General features: G+C 49.8%; 1 protein-coding gene across 1 annotated transcript; it reads right to left on the reverse strand.

Moving 5' to 3' along the window:
* Positions 1–237: 237 nt before the first annotated feature.
* Positions 238–12,539, reverse strand: CD300LB (CD300 molecule like family member b). The gene is given in 5 exon segments (XM_003733048.6): positions 238–531; positions 1,189–1,273; positions 3,314–3,643; positions 12,391–12,461; positions 12,463–12,539. Coding segments are annotated over 5 exon segments (729 nt in total). The 3' UTR covers positions 238–365.
* Positions 12,540–15,110: the final 2,571 nt, after the last annotated feature.

Consider the following 15,110-nt stretch of genomic DNA (forward strand, 5'->3'; position numbering starts at 1 on the left):
ATGATGGAAATCTAGGGCTGGGGAGTCTCCTCCAACCTCTCTCTGTATTTTGGCCCCAGGCTCTGTGCCCAAGTTATTCCAGCAGTAGGGACACAGTCGTCCACTGCTTGAGCTCCATCTCTACAGCTCCTGATCAAGAAAACAGGTGCTGACACTCCAGGAGGCGATGGGGGCTCAGGAGAGGCCCCAGCTAAGTCCCTAAGCTATGCAGAACAGGCAGGTACCCACCAGCTCCACGACCAGGGTGGAGGCCCAGGGCCCCATCTCAGTGGCTGCATCCCAAGGACTCGGAGATGTTCCTTCCACAATCCAGGTCTCTTCTGGAAATGCAGTCCAGGGCAGGAAGGCTCTAAAGATCCACCTCTCTAAGCAGCCATGTCTTTGTTCAGATGTTTAGAGGACAAGTTCATATAGATAGGTTGTTCCCATGGCTTCTCAGGGACCCTCTGAGACCCCTTCAACCAGAGGATAGTACCGACCAAGATGAGCAAGATGGGCACCTTCACAAATACCAGGAGCACGTAGTGAGTCCTGGGGAAGGGGACACAGTGGTCAGAGCCCTGGGCCTCCCAAGGCCACATCACTCCCCTACCCTGCTCCTGTGAGCCACCAGCCAAAGCCTGTGACCCTGGGCCAGGCAGCCCCATTCTAAAGATCCCCATAAATCTCCTCCTTAGTTCAATCTCAAGAGCTCTTCTGACAGTCACCTTGGCTGGTTCTGCGCAGGGCAAATGTCACCTTTCTAATGTCACCTTCTGAGACCCTTTTTGCCCAAAGTACATCTCAGCTCAACAGAAGCACCAGAGGTCACCAAATACAGGTTATTTTTCCTGCCTCTGTTTCTGCTAATGCCAGCTCCAGGTTGGTAAATCACCCCTCCTGGTCTGTGTCCATTGATGTCTTGCACCATGGAGGGTGGTTTCTTATCTCCCGCTGGCACCCATGAGGCCACCAATGCAAGGTTGACCGATTGACTGGGTGGATGATGCTCACTGAGAAGGGCTCTGCAGAGCAGCTTTCTGGAGAGCAAGAGTAGGGAAATGGTGGGAGATGGAGGGTGGGCCTGGGGCTTTGACTCCGGCTAGAGCAGCTGCTGGCATTTGGTAACAGGCAGAAGGAGTTCCCAGGCTTGGCTTCCCCTTAGGAGGGACTCCAGGTAGGGGTAGGAGAAAGAACCGCATGACTCACCTCTTGTGGGAGCTGATGAACACCCCCATATTCCTGTTGGTAGTCAATTTGGAAGATGAGCTTGCTGGTGTGGAAGCTGCTCCCACTAGACACAGGCAAAGTCAGCCGCGGGTTATTGGCACAGTTGGGAGCTCATGCAGGGCTCACAAAGTCACCCGACCCTGCCAGCCCTCACCAGAAGACCCTTTGCCCTGGAGTAGGAGGATTTTCCTCTCCTGCTACAGCCCCTCGAGCTTCTACTGAGTCACCTCAATCTCAACACAGAGACTTTTTTTTCCCATCATTTTCAGGTGTGGCAAGAAAAATTAAAAATTAAATAGGAGTAAGCACTGTAATGTGTTCTTGGAGAGAGACTTTTTCATACTCTCTTTCCACCTATCCTATAAGTGGGACTACTGGATGCGGAAACAAATCTCAGTTCTTTTCCATGGAGTGGTGCCTGAGCAGGGCTTAAGGAGAGAAGATTCTGGAGATGGGCTGTTTAGAAATTGGGGTAGTCCAGAAAAGAGAAAGGGGGCTCCAGAAGGCTCACGAAGAAAAGGGCACACTCCAGTTAAATGGTGAACAGTGACTGTGAGGAAGGGAACATTCTTAGGAGAAACTATGTAAGCAATTTGTTGGGGACAGTTCAGTCAGGGACCCCTGAGGCCAGCCTAGCACTGAGTATCCATGACCCACCAGTGATCTTTTATTTCCGTCCTCAGCCCCAGCAAATTCTTCCCAAAAGTCCCAGGCTGGCCAGGCACAGCGGTTCACACCTGTAATCCCAGCACTTTGAAAGACCAAGACAGGCAGATCACTTGAGCCCAGGAGTTCGAAACCAGCCTGGGCAACATGGTGAAACCCCATCTCCACAAAAAATAGAAAATGAACAAGGCATGGTCATGTGCACCTGTAGTCCCAGCTACTCAGGAAGCTGAAGTAGAAGGATCCACTGAGCCCAGGTGGTGGAGGCTGCAGTGAGTCAAGGTCGCCCCACTGCACTTCAGCCTGGGCTACAGAGTGAGACCCTGTCTCAAAACAAAACACAAACAACAACAACAAAACAGCCCAGGCTATGGCCATGCTAGGTAGGCTCCCGTCTGAGCTGCAGGTAATTCCGGTCACAGCAGTTGCTGTGAAGCCCCTGATCGTCTTACAGGCTGATGCCCCTGTAAGTCCCTAACCTGAGACTCCTGAATGTCTCTCTCCCTCAAGCTCCACACTGGCCATGGTTTTTGGTCTCTCTGTACTGCCTGCCTGTCTTGCTCGATCCCCTCTCTGCCCCAACTAGATCTTCTGGGCTTCCCCTACTTGGCAGTCCTGAGGAAGTCTTGCTTGACTCTTCCTGGACTCCTCTTTACCCAGATGTAGCCACTGTGTCCATGCGCCTCTTTGGTACCAATCCCGACAGTACACAGGATTGTGTATTTGCACATCACCACCAAATGGACCCAAGTGGACACTGAGCTGACAAAGGACTGAGCAAGGGTGTGTGGGTGGAAGTGGGTGTGGAGGGCTGTTTCCCAGACTCCAACAACAGCAGGAAGACCCCAGATTCTGTGAGTGGAGTCCAAGGCACGGAGGAGATACCAGGGCAGCCAGAGAGATCCCTGACGTTGCCCATGATTGAAGCCATCCTTTCGCTTTAAAGAGTCCACTGTCATTCACGCATCTCCATGAGATTCCTTACCCCATGCTCATCTTACGCAGCCAGATAAAGTAGCAGAGTAGTGGCTTGGGACCCAGAGAGGAGGGCATTGTAAGATGCCCAGGGCCACTCTGGGTTGGCGCAGTTCGTAGGACTCAAACTAGGACCTTCTGGGCTGCTCTAGGTCCTCCACCTCCCATGTCGTAAGCAGGGCTGGGCCACTAGTCACCAAAGCTGAGGTCCACATTCCCACTCCCACCCCAAACCCTTCCAGCCCTGCCACATGACACCTGGATTTCTTGGGGAGACCTCAAGGACTGAGACAGCAGAGTGATGCTGGCTGCCACTCTCCCTTCATTTCTCTCACCTCCCTCCCAGTCCTTCCATCTGTCATCTGTCTGTCTATCTGTCTCTCTCTTAGGCTCCTAGGTAAGAGGACTGACTTTTCCAGTCCTGAGCTTCAGGGCCTCCTCATGTAGATGAGAAAGTTCTTACCTGGGTCAATGATCACTTTCACTTGAGTCCCAAGGTCAGTTCCTAGTCTCTTAATCCCACACCAGTAAATGTCTGTGTCATTTTGCCTGAGCTCCTCCATGGTCACAGTGAACACGTGGTCTCTCTGATTGTCCTTGATGAGCACACGGTCCCTCTTCTCTTCTTGCTCTGACCCTCTGGTTTGAACGAGGATAGTGCATGAATCCCAGTGCACCCCTCGACACCACCACTTGACGTATGTCTCCCATCTTTGCTGATAGTGGCACTGCACGGTCACGGACCCCTGCTCTGGGGCTCTCACAGACTCTTGGCTATAGATGGAGAAACAGCCTGGAAAACAGAATCCAAAGATACAGCTCCTGTTGCCTGAGCCAGTTTGATGTTCATGGACTGAATGAGAGTTCCAGATGTGTCTTTAGCTCACCCAATTCCTCATCCCCACCTCCCCCTCAGTCCAGCCCAACCAGCTTCTAGACCTGCTTAGCATGTGACACTATGGTCTCCTACAACCTTCTTTCCTTGTCCTTTCAATGCTATTCTCATAGGAGCCAAATATTTAACAACCAGCCCTCTGGGGGAAAAAATATCTCATATTCAGGCTGAGTGCAGTGGCTCACACCTGTAATCCCACACTTTGGGAGGCCAAGGGAGGCAGATGACCTGAGATCAGGAGTTCAAGACCAGCGTGGCCAACATGGTGAAACTCCGTCTCTACTAAAAATACAAAAATTAGCTGGGCATGGTGGCAGCTACGTGGGAGGCTGAGGCACAAAAATCACTTGAATCATTGAGGTTGCAATGAGCTGAGATCTCAGGACTGCACTCCAGCCTGGGCAACAGATTGAGACGCTTGTCTCGAAAAAAAAGAAACAAACAAACAAAACTCTGGTTTTAATATTTGCCAAATTCTGTAGTGTAAATATTCCCACGGTGGCAGATGTCAGGTTATCCATGTGATGTCCCTGGACACAGAGCTGGGAAAAGGTGTCCCAAACCAGGCCCTGTGAGCCAGTGTGAGCCACCTCCAGCACTCTGCAGGGTTCCCAGGGTTCCCTCTCCAGCCTTCATCTTGTCTCACCTTACAAGCCTCCATAGAGGGAGTCTCTCCATTTCCATGGCTTTAATGATGACTTGTTTCCTGATGACTCCCAAATCCAAATTTGTAGCTCAGACTCCCCTTAGCTAGCCCACCACTTATAAAGACGCACTGGAGATCTCCACCCCAAATTCCTTCATTGCAGAACTGAATGCACTTCCTCTCTGTTGGAAACAGATGCCCGGTGCCACAAAGAAAAATCAGCACGGAGACAAAGGATCTTTCCGCGAGCAATTTTTACTTCCTGGACTGCAGGAAGGGTACTCTTGCTTGCCATCTTGCCACGAGAGTATAATGAACAAAGGAAAAGCAGACATTTTATCCCTTATACATTTGGGGTTGTCCTTACTGCTGTGTCTGATCTCCATTGGCTGGAGCCAGACCTCACAATCTAAACTAAAACCCGATTGGCTAAAAACTTAAAACTTTTCTAAACAGGTAAAAGCAGTGGAGAGCTGGGACATGCCTGTGAACATGTCCAGCACAGATGTCTTGGTAAAGTACAAGGACATAGAATGTACTACGTGTATGTAAGCATGTCTAACAGCTACATTGTATAGGGCTTAACACAGAGTTACTAGCAAATTTATCCTTTAACAAGAAAGGAAATTTTAAAGAGGAACTTTTCTACTTCCCATATTCTCCCACCCTGAACTTTCTTCTAGTGGGGGATTGGATGTGAAAAGACTAGCAAAGCCCTGATGCGAGCCAAACAGGTTAGAGGTGAGCCTATCAAAGGCTGCCCCTGCCTCCGCTGATTGACTCCAGTTAGGCTGTGTTCAGACAGGCTGTTTCAGTGACAGAGGTTTCTTGATCATGCAGAAGTGGATAAAAGGGCAGAGAATCACCAGGGAAGCCTCTCTTGACTGTCTCTTGGCCTCAGAGCTTCAGGCCCAGGCTGGGGGTCTCTGCAGGAGACCAGGAGAATCAGCTCTACTTCCCTAGGCAGGTGCTGCCTCCTCACAGCTTGGGCCTTCTCCCCCTGAAGCTATTTTAGCTTTCTTCAACTTGACATTCATGGTTGGTAGAATACTGTCCCCCGTAGATGTTGTCATCCTCATACACAGAACCTGCCAATATGTCCCCCAGACATGGCCAGAGGGACTCTGCAGATGTGATGAAGGTAAGGACCTTGAGACAGGAAGGGTATCCTGGATCACCTCCCTGGATATTTTATGTGAAAGAGAGTTGAAGGAGAGTCCGATTGGAAGATGGTCTGTTCCTGGCTTTGAAGAGGAGGAAGGGGCCACAGGCCAAGAAAAGCAGACAGCTTCTAGAAGCTGGAAAATGCAGGGAAACGGATTCTCTCCTAGAGCCTGCAGAATAGGGACTCCCAACCCCAGACCACAGACTGGCACCGGTCCATGGCCTGTTAGGAACCTGGCCTTACAGCGGGAGGTGAGCGGTGGGCGAGCGAGTGAAGCATTTGGGGGTTGCTCTCTCGGTGACAGCTCATCAACAGGTCAGGACCTCGCCTGTATTGACAGCCGCTCCCCCTTGTTAGAATTGCCACCTTACCTCCGCCTCCTGTCAGATCAGTGGCATCATTCGATTAACAGAAGTGTGAACCCTATTGTGAACTGCGCGTGTGAGGGACCTACACTGAGCACACTTTATGAGAATCTAATGCCTGATGACCCGTCACTGTCTCCCATTGCCCCCAGATGGGACCGCTGCAGGAAAACAAGCTCAGGGCTCCCACTGATTGACATTATGGTGCAGTGTGTAATTATTTCATTATATATTACAAGGTAATAATAATAGAAATAAAGCACACAATAAGTGTAATGCTCTCGAATCATCCCCAAACCATCCTCGCCCCACTCCTGGTCTGTGGAAAATTGTCTTCCACGAAACTGGTTCCTGGTGCCAAAAAGTTTGGGGACCCCACTGCTCTAAAGAAATGCAACTCTACAGCTCAATTTTAACCAGTAAGACCATGCCAGACTCTGGTCTTCAGAAGCATCAATGAGATGATGAATTTCTGAAGTTCTAAGCCACAGAGTATGTGTTAATTTGTTACAGCAGCCACTGGAAATTAACACAGCATTCAATCAGCAGAACCAACTTGATTCTCTTCAAACCAGCAGCTTCACCACCCAGCCTACCATTGGCATCTTCTTCAATGCTGTCCTCTCCTTCAGCCCCCACGGCTGATTAATAGCCAGCTTAGTCAGTTCTACCCTAGAAATGCTCCTTAGATTTTCTTCTTCTTCTTTCAGCCTCCGCCATCGCAGGCCACAGGACAGCATGACAGCAGAGGGGGTGTGAGCTTTGAATGCAGAAAGACGTGATGACCCTGAACTAGTTGGGAAACTCTGGCAGAGTTGCTTAACCTCTGCAAGTCACTTCCTTATTCATGAAAGTCACACTACTCTCTACTTTGAAGAGCCATTCTGTCACTCCAGCCTGGGTAACAGAATGAAACTCCGTCGCAAACAAAAACAAATGGGACTTGGATGTGTGTAGGCTGGGCAAGGTGGCTCATGCCTGTAATCCCAATGCTGTGGGAGGCTGAGGCAGGAGGATCACTTGAGCCCGGGAGTTCTAGACTGACCTGGGCAACATGGTGAAACCCTGTGTCTACAAAAGATAAAAGATTATCCAGGAGTAACGGTGCATGCCTGTGGTCCCAGCTGCTTGGGAGGCTGAGATGGGAGGATCGCTTGCGCCTGAGAACTCAAGGCTGCAGTGAATTATGATCATCCACCACAGCACTTCAGCCTGGGTGACAGAGTGAGATACTGTCTCTAAAAAATTATTATTTTTTAATTTAAAAGAAGACTTGGATGTATTTCCAACACCAGACATTTGGGGGTTGCTCTGTCAGTGACAGCTCATCAACAGGTCAGGACCTCACCTGTGGCTGGATCGTGGCAGTGGCTTCTGGAGAGGTCTTCCCAGCCCCAGCCGCATCCTCCCCAGCTCTCCTCTCCATACTACTGCCTGAGCTGGGTACTGAGACTCTCTCCTCCTCCTCATCAGCTGCACTTGTCCTGAGCATCTAAAAAGCTTTCAGGGTCAGGCACTGTGGCTCATGCCTGTAATCCCAGCACTTTGGGAGGCCGAAGTGGGTGGATCACTTGAGGTCAGGAGTTCGAGACCAGCCTTGCCAACATGGCAAAACCCTGTCTCTACTAAAAATACAAAAAGTATCTGGGTGTGGTGGCAGGTGCCTGTAATCCCAGCTACTCAGGAGGCTGAGCCAAGAGAATCACTTGAGTCCGGGAATTGGAGTTTGCAGTGAGCCAAGATCATACCACTCACTGCACTCCAGCCTGGGCGACAGAGTGAAACTCCATCTTGGAAAACCAAAAACAAAAACATAAATTGGATTTGTCAGCAATCACTAACAGCAGAAAAGAGATGCTGCTGCATTGAATAAAGCGTCGTCAATCCCAGCTGCAGTCATTCAAGCTGTGAAGGGCTCATAGTGTAATTAGGCCTGTTTAAAAAATATGTGGGGGCTTCTCTAACCACAGAGTATGATGGCTGGAGCTATTAATCAGGCTTCTGTGTGTTGTCAAGAGTCGTTATGAGGGATGGTAGGGATGGAAATGACAGGGCAGCCGTCAGCTTGGAGCCGAGCCCTGTTGAACGGGCTGAAGGATTGAAGGGCTTTTGTTTTGATTTGTTTTGTTTGTTTTGAGACAGAGTCTCGCTCTGTCACCCAGGCTGGAGTGCAGTGGCGCAATCCCAGCTCACTTCAAACTCTGCCTCCCAAGTTCAAGCGATTCTCCTGCCTCAGCCTTCTGAGTAGCTGGGATTATGGCACCCACCACCATGCCTGGCTAATTTTTGTATTTTCAGTAGAGACGGGGTTTTGCCATGTTGGCCAGGCTGGTCTTGAACACTTGACCTCAGGAGATCCACTGGCCTAGGCCTATCAACGTGCTGGGATTACAGGTGTGAGCCACTGTGCCTGACCTAAAGGGTTTTTAAAACCATAGCCTCTTTCGATTTCAGGTTTTTCATTTTGTGAACGTGAGATGTAAACATCCTGTTTTGTGTCAATTCTCCAGGAAGGCTTGCCACATGTCCTCATTGTGAACAAAATCCCGGTGTGAATGGTCTTGTCTTGAAATCAAGAGAATGGTCTGCGCTCCGTGTCTGGGCTGACGGCAAGGGATGAATTGTGCACAAATGGAGCCCCAGTCAGCAAAGCTTAGAGCTCAGCACAGAGACGCCCCTCGGAGGGTCAGCGCCCACGTTGCAGAAATCCAGGCAGCTGCACTGGAACCTCCCTGACTGGAGTGGTCACAGTCATTTGAGCCCATCTCATTTTGCACCTAGAGGTCAGTGCAACTCTGCAAACCTCCGAGAGTCCATCATGCCCAAGCTGTGTCCATACAAGTCAAGCTCTGAAGAGTTCATTTCCTAGGTAGAGATCTGTGCCTTCCACCATCCCCACATCACTTTCTCCTTGGGGAGAAGCGGGGTTTGCTCTTCCACTTGCAAACACTTACGGTCAGCAGAGTGGTAGGAGGTCTGGGCCTCTCTCCTTGTCTTGTAGATGCCCTCTACATATGTCTGTGTCCTCATTTCCTCCTTTCTCCTTCCCTCCTTTTTTTTTTTTGAGATGGAGTCCCGCACTGTTGCCTGGGCTAGAGTGCAGGGGCATGATCTCAGCTCACTGCAACCTCCACCTCCCAGGTTAAAGTGATTCTCCTTGCCTCAGCCTCCCAAGTAGCTGGGATAACAGGTGCCCACCACCACACCCAGCTATTTTTTTTGTGTGTATTTTTATTAGAGATGGGGTTTCACTATGTTGGTCAGGCTGGTCTTGAACTCCTAACCTTGTGATCCGTCCACCTTGGCCTCCCAAAGTGCTGGGATTACAGGCATGAGCCACTGAGCCTGGCATCCCTCTTCTTATAAGTCATTTCAAATGAGGGCTCACCCTAATGACCTTGTCTTCACTTGGCTTCCTCTGTAAAGGCTCAGTCTCTAAATAAGGTCCTGTTCTGAGAAACTGGGGATTAAGACTTTGTGAAAGGAAATAAAATCTCAAGACCCCTAGACTCACTATGCCAAGGGGAAAAGTGAAGCTTGGGATCTGTCACCCAAAAAACAAAACAAAACCGAAAAAGAACTACCTTCCTTTTGTTCCCAAACAGACAAGGGTCATTTCCCATGCCTACTTTATCTCATGTACAACATAGGTTTTACCGAGAACTCCCCTCTTTTCACATGTAAAATGAGGATTCAGTGAGTGCCAATCAAAGCCTCACAACCACTAGCCTCCTTCCCTACCCTCCCGATCTTCTTTCCTCCTGTCACACTGGATGCTGTCACACCAGTGCCCTCCCTTCCTCCTGTGGCTTTGGTGGAGGTGACAGTCATATAACCAAGCAGATGAGAAGACATCCTACCAGACATTGGGTCATTCTGACTTTCCCTTTCTTCCATCTCACAGAAACTCCCCCACAGTGGCTAATGGCAATCTGTTGACAAAAACCTGACAGGGTGGCTTTTCTTCCATCCTTGAGTGACTCACCCCTTTCCCGTGTTGACTGGCAGGGATGGACCAGGAGGGCCTCTCTCTCCTGTCTCTGCAGGACCCACCCTCCCCAAGCCACAGAGCAGTCATGGTGGGTCTCAGCCTTCACCTGGTGAGTGGCTGTGTGCAAGTGAGTGCAGGTGTACATGTCATTTTGTGTCACTGTGTGCATGAGTGTGTGGCAGAGATGTGTATGGAGTGTGATTTCATGAGGGCGTGTGCTTTAGACTCCATTGTCTGAGTGTGTTGTGTGTGCATGTGAGAGTGTGTAGACCCAGACATATTTTGTCCACACCCTTCTCCCTGGCCTCCAGGTGACCGGGATGAAGGGATTAAGAGAGGGAGCATCACCCCTCTCCCACTGAGTTAGGGATCCCAGCTGAGGTCCCATCTGGGGATCTCTGAACTCAAATGCAAACCTGGAGCCCAGGGGTGATGCAAACATTCTGAATCACGGAGCCCTGTGAATTCTGGGCCCTGTGGAGTCCTGCCTAATTCCTGCAGCTGCTGCCCTCATAGCAGTCAGTCTCCTGGTATTGCCGCTGGGCTTCCCCTTCATCAGTAAAGTCAACAACAGCGGCAGTAATTCAGAGAGAGCCACAGCCCTTCTTTACTTCCATCCAACATGAGGAGCGTAAAGAGGACCTCCTGGGTTTTTTTTTTTTAGATGGAGTCTTGCTCTGTCGCCCTGGCAGGAGTGCAGTGGTAAAATCTCAGCTCACTGCAACCTCCGCCTCCCAGGTTCAAGTGATTCTCCTGCCTCAGCCTCCTGAGTAGCTAGGACTAAGGTTCACGCCACCACACCCAGCTAATTTTTTTTTTGTATTTTTAGTAGAGACAGGGTTTCACCATATTGGCCAGGCTGCTCTTGAACTCCTGACCTCGCGATCCACCAGCCTCAGCCTCCCAAAGTGTTAGGATTACAGGCGTGAGCCACCGTGCCCAGCCAGGGACTTTCTATTCACACTGGAAATCCAGGTCTTAGAACAACCGGGGAATTGTCTGGATCCCCAGCCCCAGGCAGAACTGGAGTCGGGTCTCAGAACTCCCCCGCTGTGCCCCTTCCCATTGTTCCTCTGTGGACTGCTCTGTCTGTGCCAGATGGTCAGTCCCAAGGCTCCAAGAGAAAATTGTGTGGCTCACACATATTGCACACCCTGTGCAAAATTCTGGACTGTCCCCTAATGCCCTCTAGGTATCCACCAAGGTTTGCCATGGAGAAGATAACCTAGCCCTTCTCACTTTCCACCTGGGTTCTTGAGTTTTTTCTTTGACACTCTCCGCTCCTGCGCCTGGCTTGGATGGCCTTCATAGTCTTGTCTTTAGTGTTTCCAACCTCATATTCACCTCGCCACCCCCAAGACGCGATGTCCTGCACACTGCAGCTCCCTCTGCGTGGATGCACCGTTCTTTCTAAGCCTCCATCCCTCTGTATAGGTGCCCCCCTCCCCCCGACTCTCTAGAGTGCTCTTCTCTCAGCTCTGCTTCAGGAACCGACCTTCCTGCTACAGAGCACATCAAGTGCACAGCTGTGTGAGTCTTTCTGTAGCTCACCAGAGAGAACTGCTTCATCCTCTGCACACACCTCCGCCAAAGCCTTATTGTGTCCTGCTCATTGTTTATGTGTGTGTCTCACCCACTAAGCCACCCAGAGTCTTTTTACTTTTTTTTTTTTTTTTTGAGACAGGGTCTTTCTCTGTCACCCAGGCTAGAGTGCAGTGGTTCGATCATAACTCTGCAGAATTGAACTCCTAAGCTCAAGGGATCCTCCAGTTTCAGCCTCCCAAGTAGCTGGGACTATAGGCATGTGTCACCATGCCCAGCTAATTTTTGTGAATTTTCTGTGGAGATGAGGTCTCACTATGTTGCCCAGGCTGGCCTTAAATGCCTGGATTTAAGCAATCGTCCCACCTTGGCCTCCCAAAGTGTTAGAATTACAAGTGTGAGCCATTGCCCCAAGCCTGGAGCCTTCTTTTTTTTTTTTTTTTTTTTTTTTGAGATGGAGTTTTGCTCTTGTTGCTCAGGCTGGAGTGCAGTGGTATGATCTCAGCTCACCGTAACCTCCGCCTCCCAGGTTCCCAGGTTCAAGCAATTCTCCTGCCTCAGCCTCCTGAGTAGCTGGAACTGCAGGTGCCTGCCACCATACCTGGCTAATTTTGTAGTTTTCGTAGAGATGGGGTTTCACCATGTTGTCCGGGCTGGTCTCGAACTCCAGACCTCAGGTAATTCACCCGTGTTGGCCTCCCAAAGTGCTGGGATTACAGGCATGAGCCACCGTGCCGGGTCTCAATTCTTCCTTACCGGCTGGTTCTACTCTTTTCCCTCTGTGTTCTCAGGGCCCGAGGCACTGATGTCAGTCCCCAGTGCCCCAGTTGAAAAACTTCACAAAGCCACCTCTGATTTCCCTGGATGTGGAAGGATAAATGCCCTCTCTGCTCTGCCCCTGTCATACCAAGTGCCCGAGGTCCCAGCCCCACTCACCTGAGAGGCTGAGAAGGAGCAGAGCTGGGGAAAGCCACATGGCTCTACCTTCCCGGCTCCGCATCACCTGATCTGCATCAGTGGCAAACGCAGATCCCAGCTGCACTCTGGAAGCTCTGCCTGGGCCCAGGCTTGCACCTTGTGTGCATCTAGACGCCTCTGACTTTCTTACTCATTCACTTCCTTTTATAGAGTGGGTATTTCCTGCTTTTAATTATTCAACGAAAGAGGTGTCATTTTTTGGCAGGGCTGGGCCACAGGGCTTGAGCATCGTCACTATGTGAAAAAGAGGAGGGAGGGGACTGTGCAGGGTGAGGAGGGGAGGAGGAGATATGTCTGCAGAAGGAGTGGGGTCGGGGGCATCTGGCCTAGCAGGCGTTGGGTCCCAGGGGCGTAACACTCTCCCAAGAGCAGGGAACACCCAACTCTGATGTCTGGCGAGCCATGCTGGGCACACCAGAAGATGCATTTGTTCAGGTGTCATGGCCAAGAGCATAAACCTGCAGACTGCTGGGTCAGACAGGCCTAGCTCTAAACCCACCAGCACCACCTGCAAGCTGCATGACTGTGGACAACACAACATCTCTGTGCCTCAGTTATTGCATCTTTTAACTGGGCTCATAATGTTTGTTGTTATTATAGGGGTTATTAAGAAATTATTTTAGGCTTGCTTATAGCCATTATTGGAGGTAATGGGGGGAAAAAGGAAATTATTTTAGGCAGATAGAGAGGAAAAGGGGTCCTTGGGAAGTTTTTTTTTTTTTTCTTTTAAAACAGCTTCAGAAACATTTCTTGTCTAGCAGAAAAGCCCTGGCGCTTAGAGCTGGGCAGGCAAGCTTTGATGTGCAAATGCAGGCCATTAGAAACTGGGTCCAAACAAACATGGAGACTCCCACCGTCTTCTTCTTGACCCCACATGTGCCTGGCAACATGGCTGCCCCCACATATCTTCATGTGTGTAGAACCTCATGACACCTGCATTTGCATATTAAAAGGCTAGGGTAGGAGGGCTCATTTTTTCGTGGGGTACTTGAATGACACCCGGTCAAACCAATCCCCTGGGCCCTATGCAAATCAGATACCACTTCCTCCACTCCAGCCTCCTCATATAACTGGCTGTTTTCTGCCACACGCAAGGCTCCCTCTATCAGCTTGGAACCCCCAACCCTGTCTTTGTACAGGGGGAGCCTCTTCCTTCTTTCTTGTCTATTAAATTCTCTGCTCCTTAAAACCACTCCAAGTGTGTCCATGTCATTTTATTCAAACTGGAGACCAAGGTGTTCCTCCAGTCACTGGAGCCATATTATTTTGGTGCACTGGGCAAGAACCCAAGGCACAGCATTTATCGAAGTGGTAAGTATGGGAGTGAGCTTAAAATCTGTTCCATCATTTTGAGGCACTCTTAGCCTCTGTTTTAAAATAAAATAAATCAATGAGCATCCATTAGCTGGCTGCCATACTAATGACCCAAATGTGAGGCTTGCTGGTGAGAACATGGAGACCCCCTGCCCCCACAATGCCACCAGGTCATTGGGAATGTTGGCCATGTTTCAAATCAGCTTCTTTTCACGGGAAGACCTCGCCATTGTGCAAGGCTGAGAAAAGTTCCAAGACAACTAAGAATTTCTGGCCGGGACACACCCTGGCATGATTCAAAGGCCTCTGGACTGGACCCAGCCTCCTACAGCCCGTTCTGGGTGTTGGCAAAGAATCCTCAACTGTCCTGTCGCAAAACTCTGCTTCCTTCTCTATCCGTGGTCTCTTAACTCTTTCTCCGTGTGAAATGTGTGGCAATTTTCACAGCCTAGGAAAGTAATCCTGTTAGGCAAAGTCAGGAGAAGACGCCATTACAATCTTCTAGGAACGGAGTTCTCTTTCTCCTACGGTGAGGTTACTCACTACCACTTCCCTGGTGAGCACACAGTATTTCTAAGCCAACAGTGCCACCTAGTAGAAATAGAAATCCTCTACAGAAGGCATATATATGTATTTTTCATGGTAACACTGCAGCTTCCTTTTGCTCCGTTAGAAATCAGGCTCTAGGCCAGGCGCGGTGGCTCAAGCCTGTAATCCCAGCACTTTGGGAGGCCGAGGCAAGCAGATCACAAGGTCAAAAGATCGAGACCATCCTGGCCAACATGGTGAAACCCCGTCTCCACTAAAAATACAAAAATTAGCTGTGTGTGGTGGCGTGCACCTGTAGTCCCAGCTACTCGGGACCCTGAGGCAGGAGAATTGCTTGAACCTGGGAGGCGGAGGTTGCAGTGAGCCGAGATTGTGCCACTGCACTCCAGCCTGGTGCCTGACGACAGAGTGAAACTCTGTCTCAAAAAAAAAAAAAAAAGAAAAGAAAAAAGAAATCAGGCTCTAGGCCTTTTCTGGAAATGGGAAAGTTCTGCCTTTAGCAGTTAGGAGTAAGATACTTTCCATAGCCACATTTTAGTCTCAGTATTGTCCCATTGGGAGGAAAATGGTCATTTGGTTCCTATGTTCCTTTAAGGCACCTATTCTGTCTCCAATTAAGATAACACTTAATTAGTAAGGGGATATTGGAGTCCAGAAGTTAACCAGAACCATTTTTCCAAGGGTAAATGCTTTAGCATGGGCCATAATAGCAAGATATAAAGTTCAATCTGACACTCTTCCTCCCTCAAAGAGGTTTTGTGCAATTATGTAGTTCTTCTTAAAATCCATTTTTTTAGGGAGGCACACAGGTCACA

The sequence above is a fragment of the Callithrix jacchus genome, chromosome 5 (genome assembly GCF_049354715.1).
Source record: "Callithrix jacchus isolate 240 chromosome 5, calJac240_pri, whole genome shotgun sequence".
In the NCBI taxonomy this organism is placed as follows: Eukaryota; Metazoa; Chordata; class Mammalia; order Primates; family Cebidae; genus Callithrix; species Callithrix jacchus.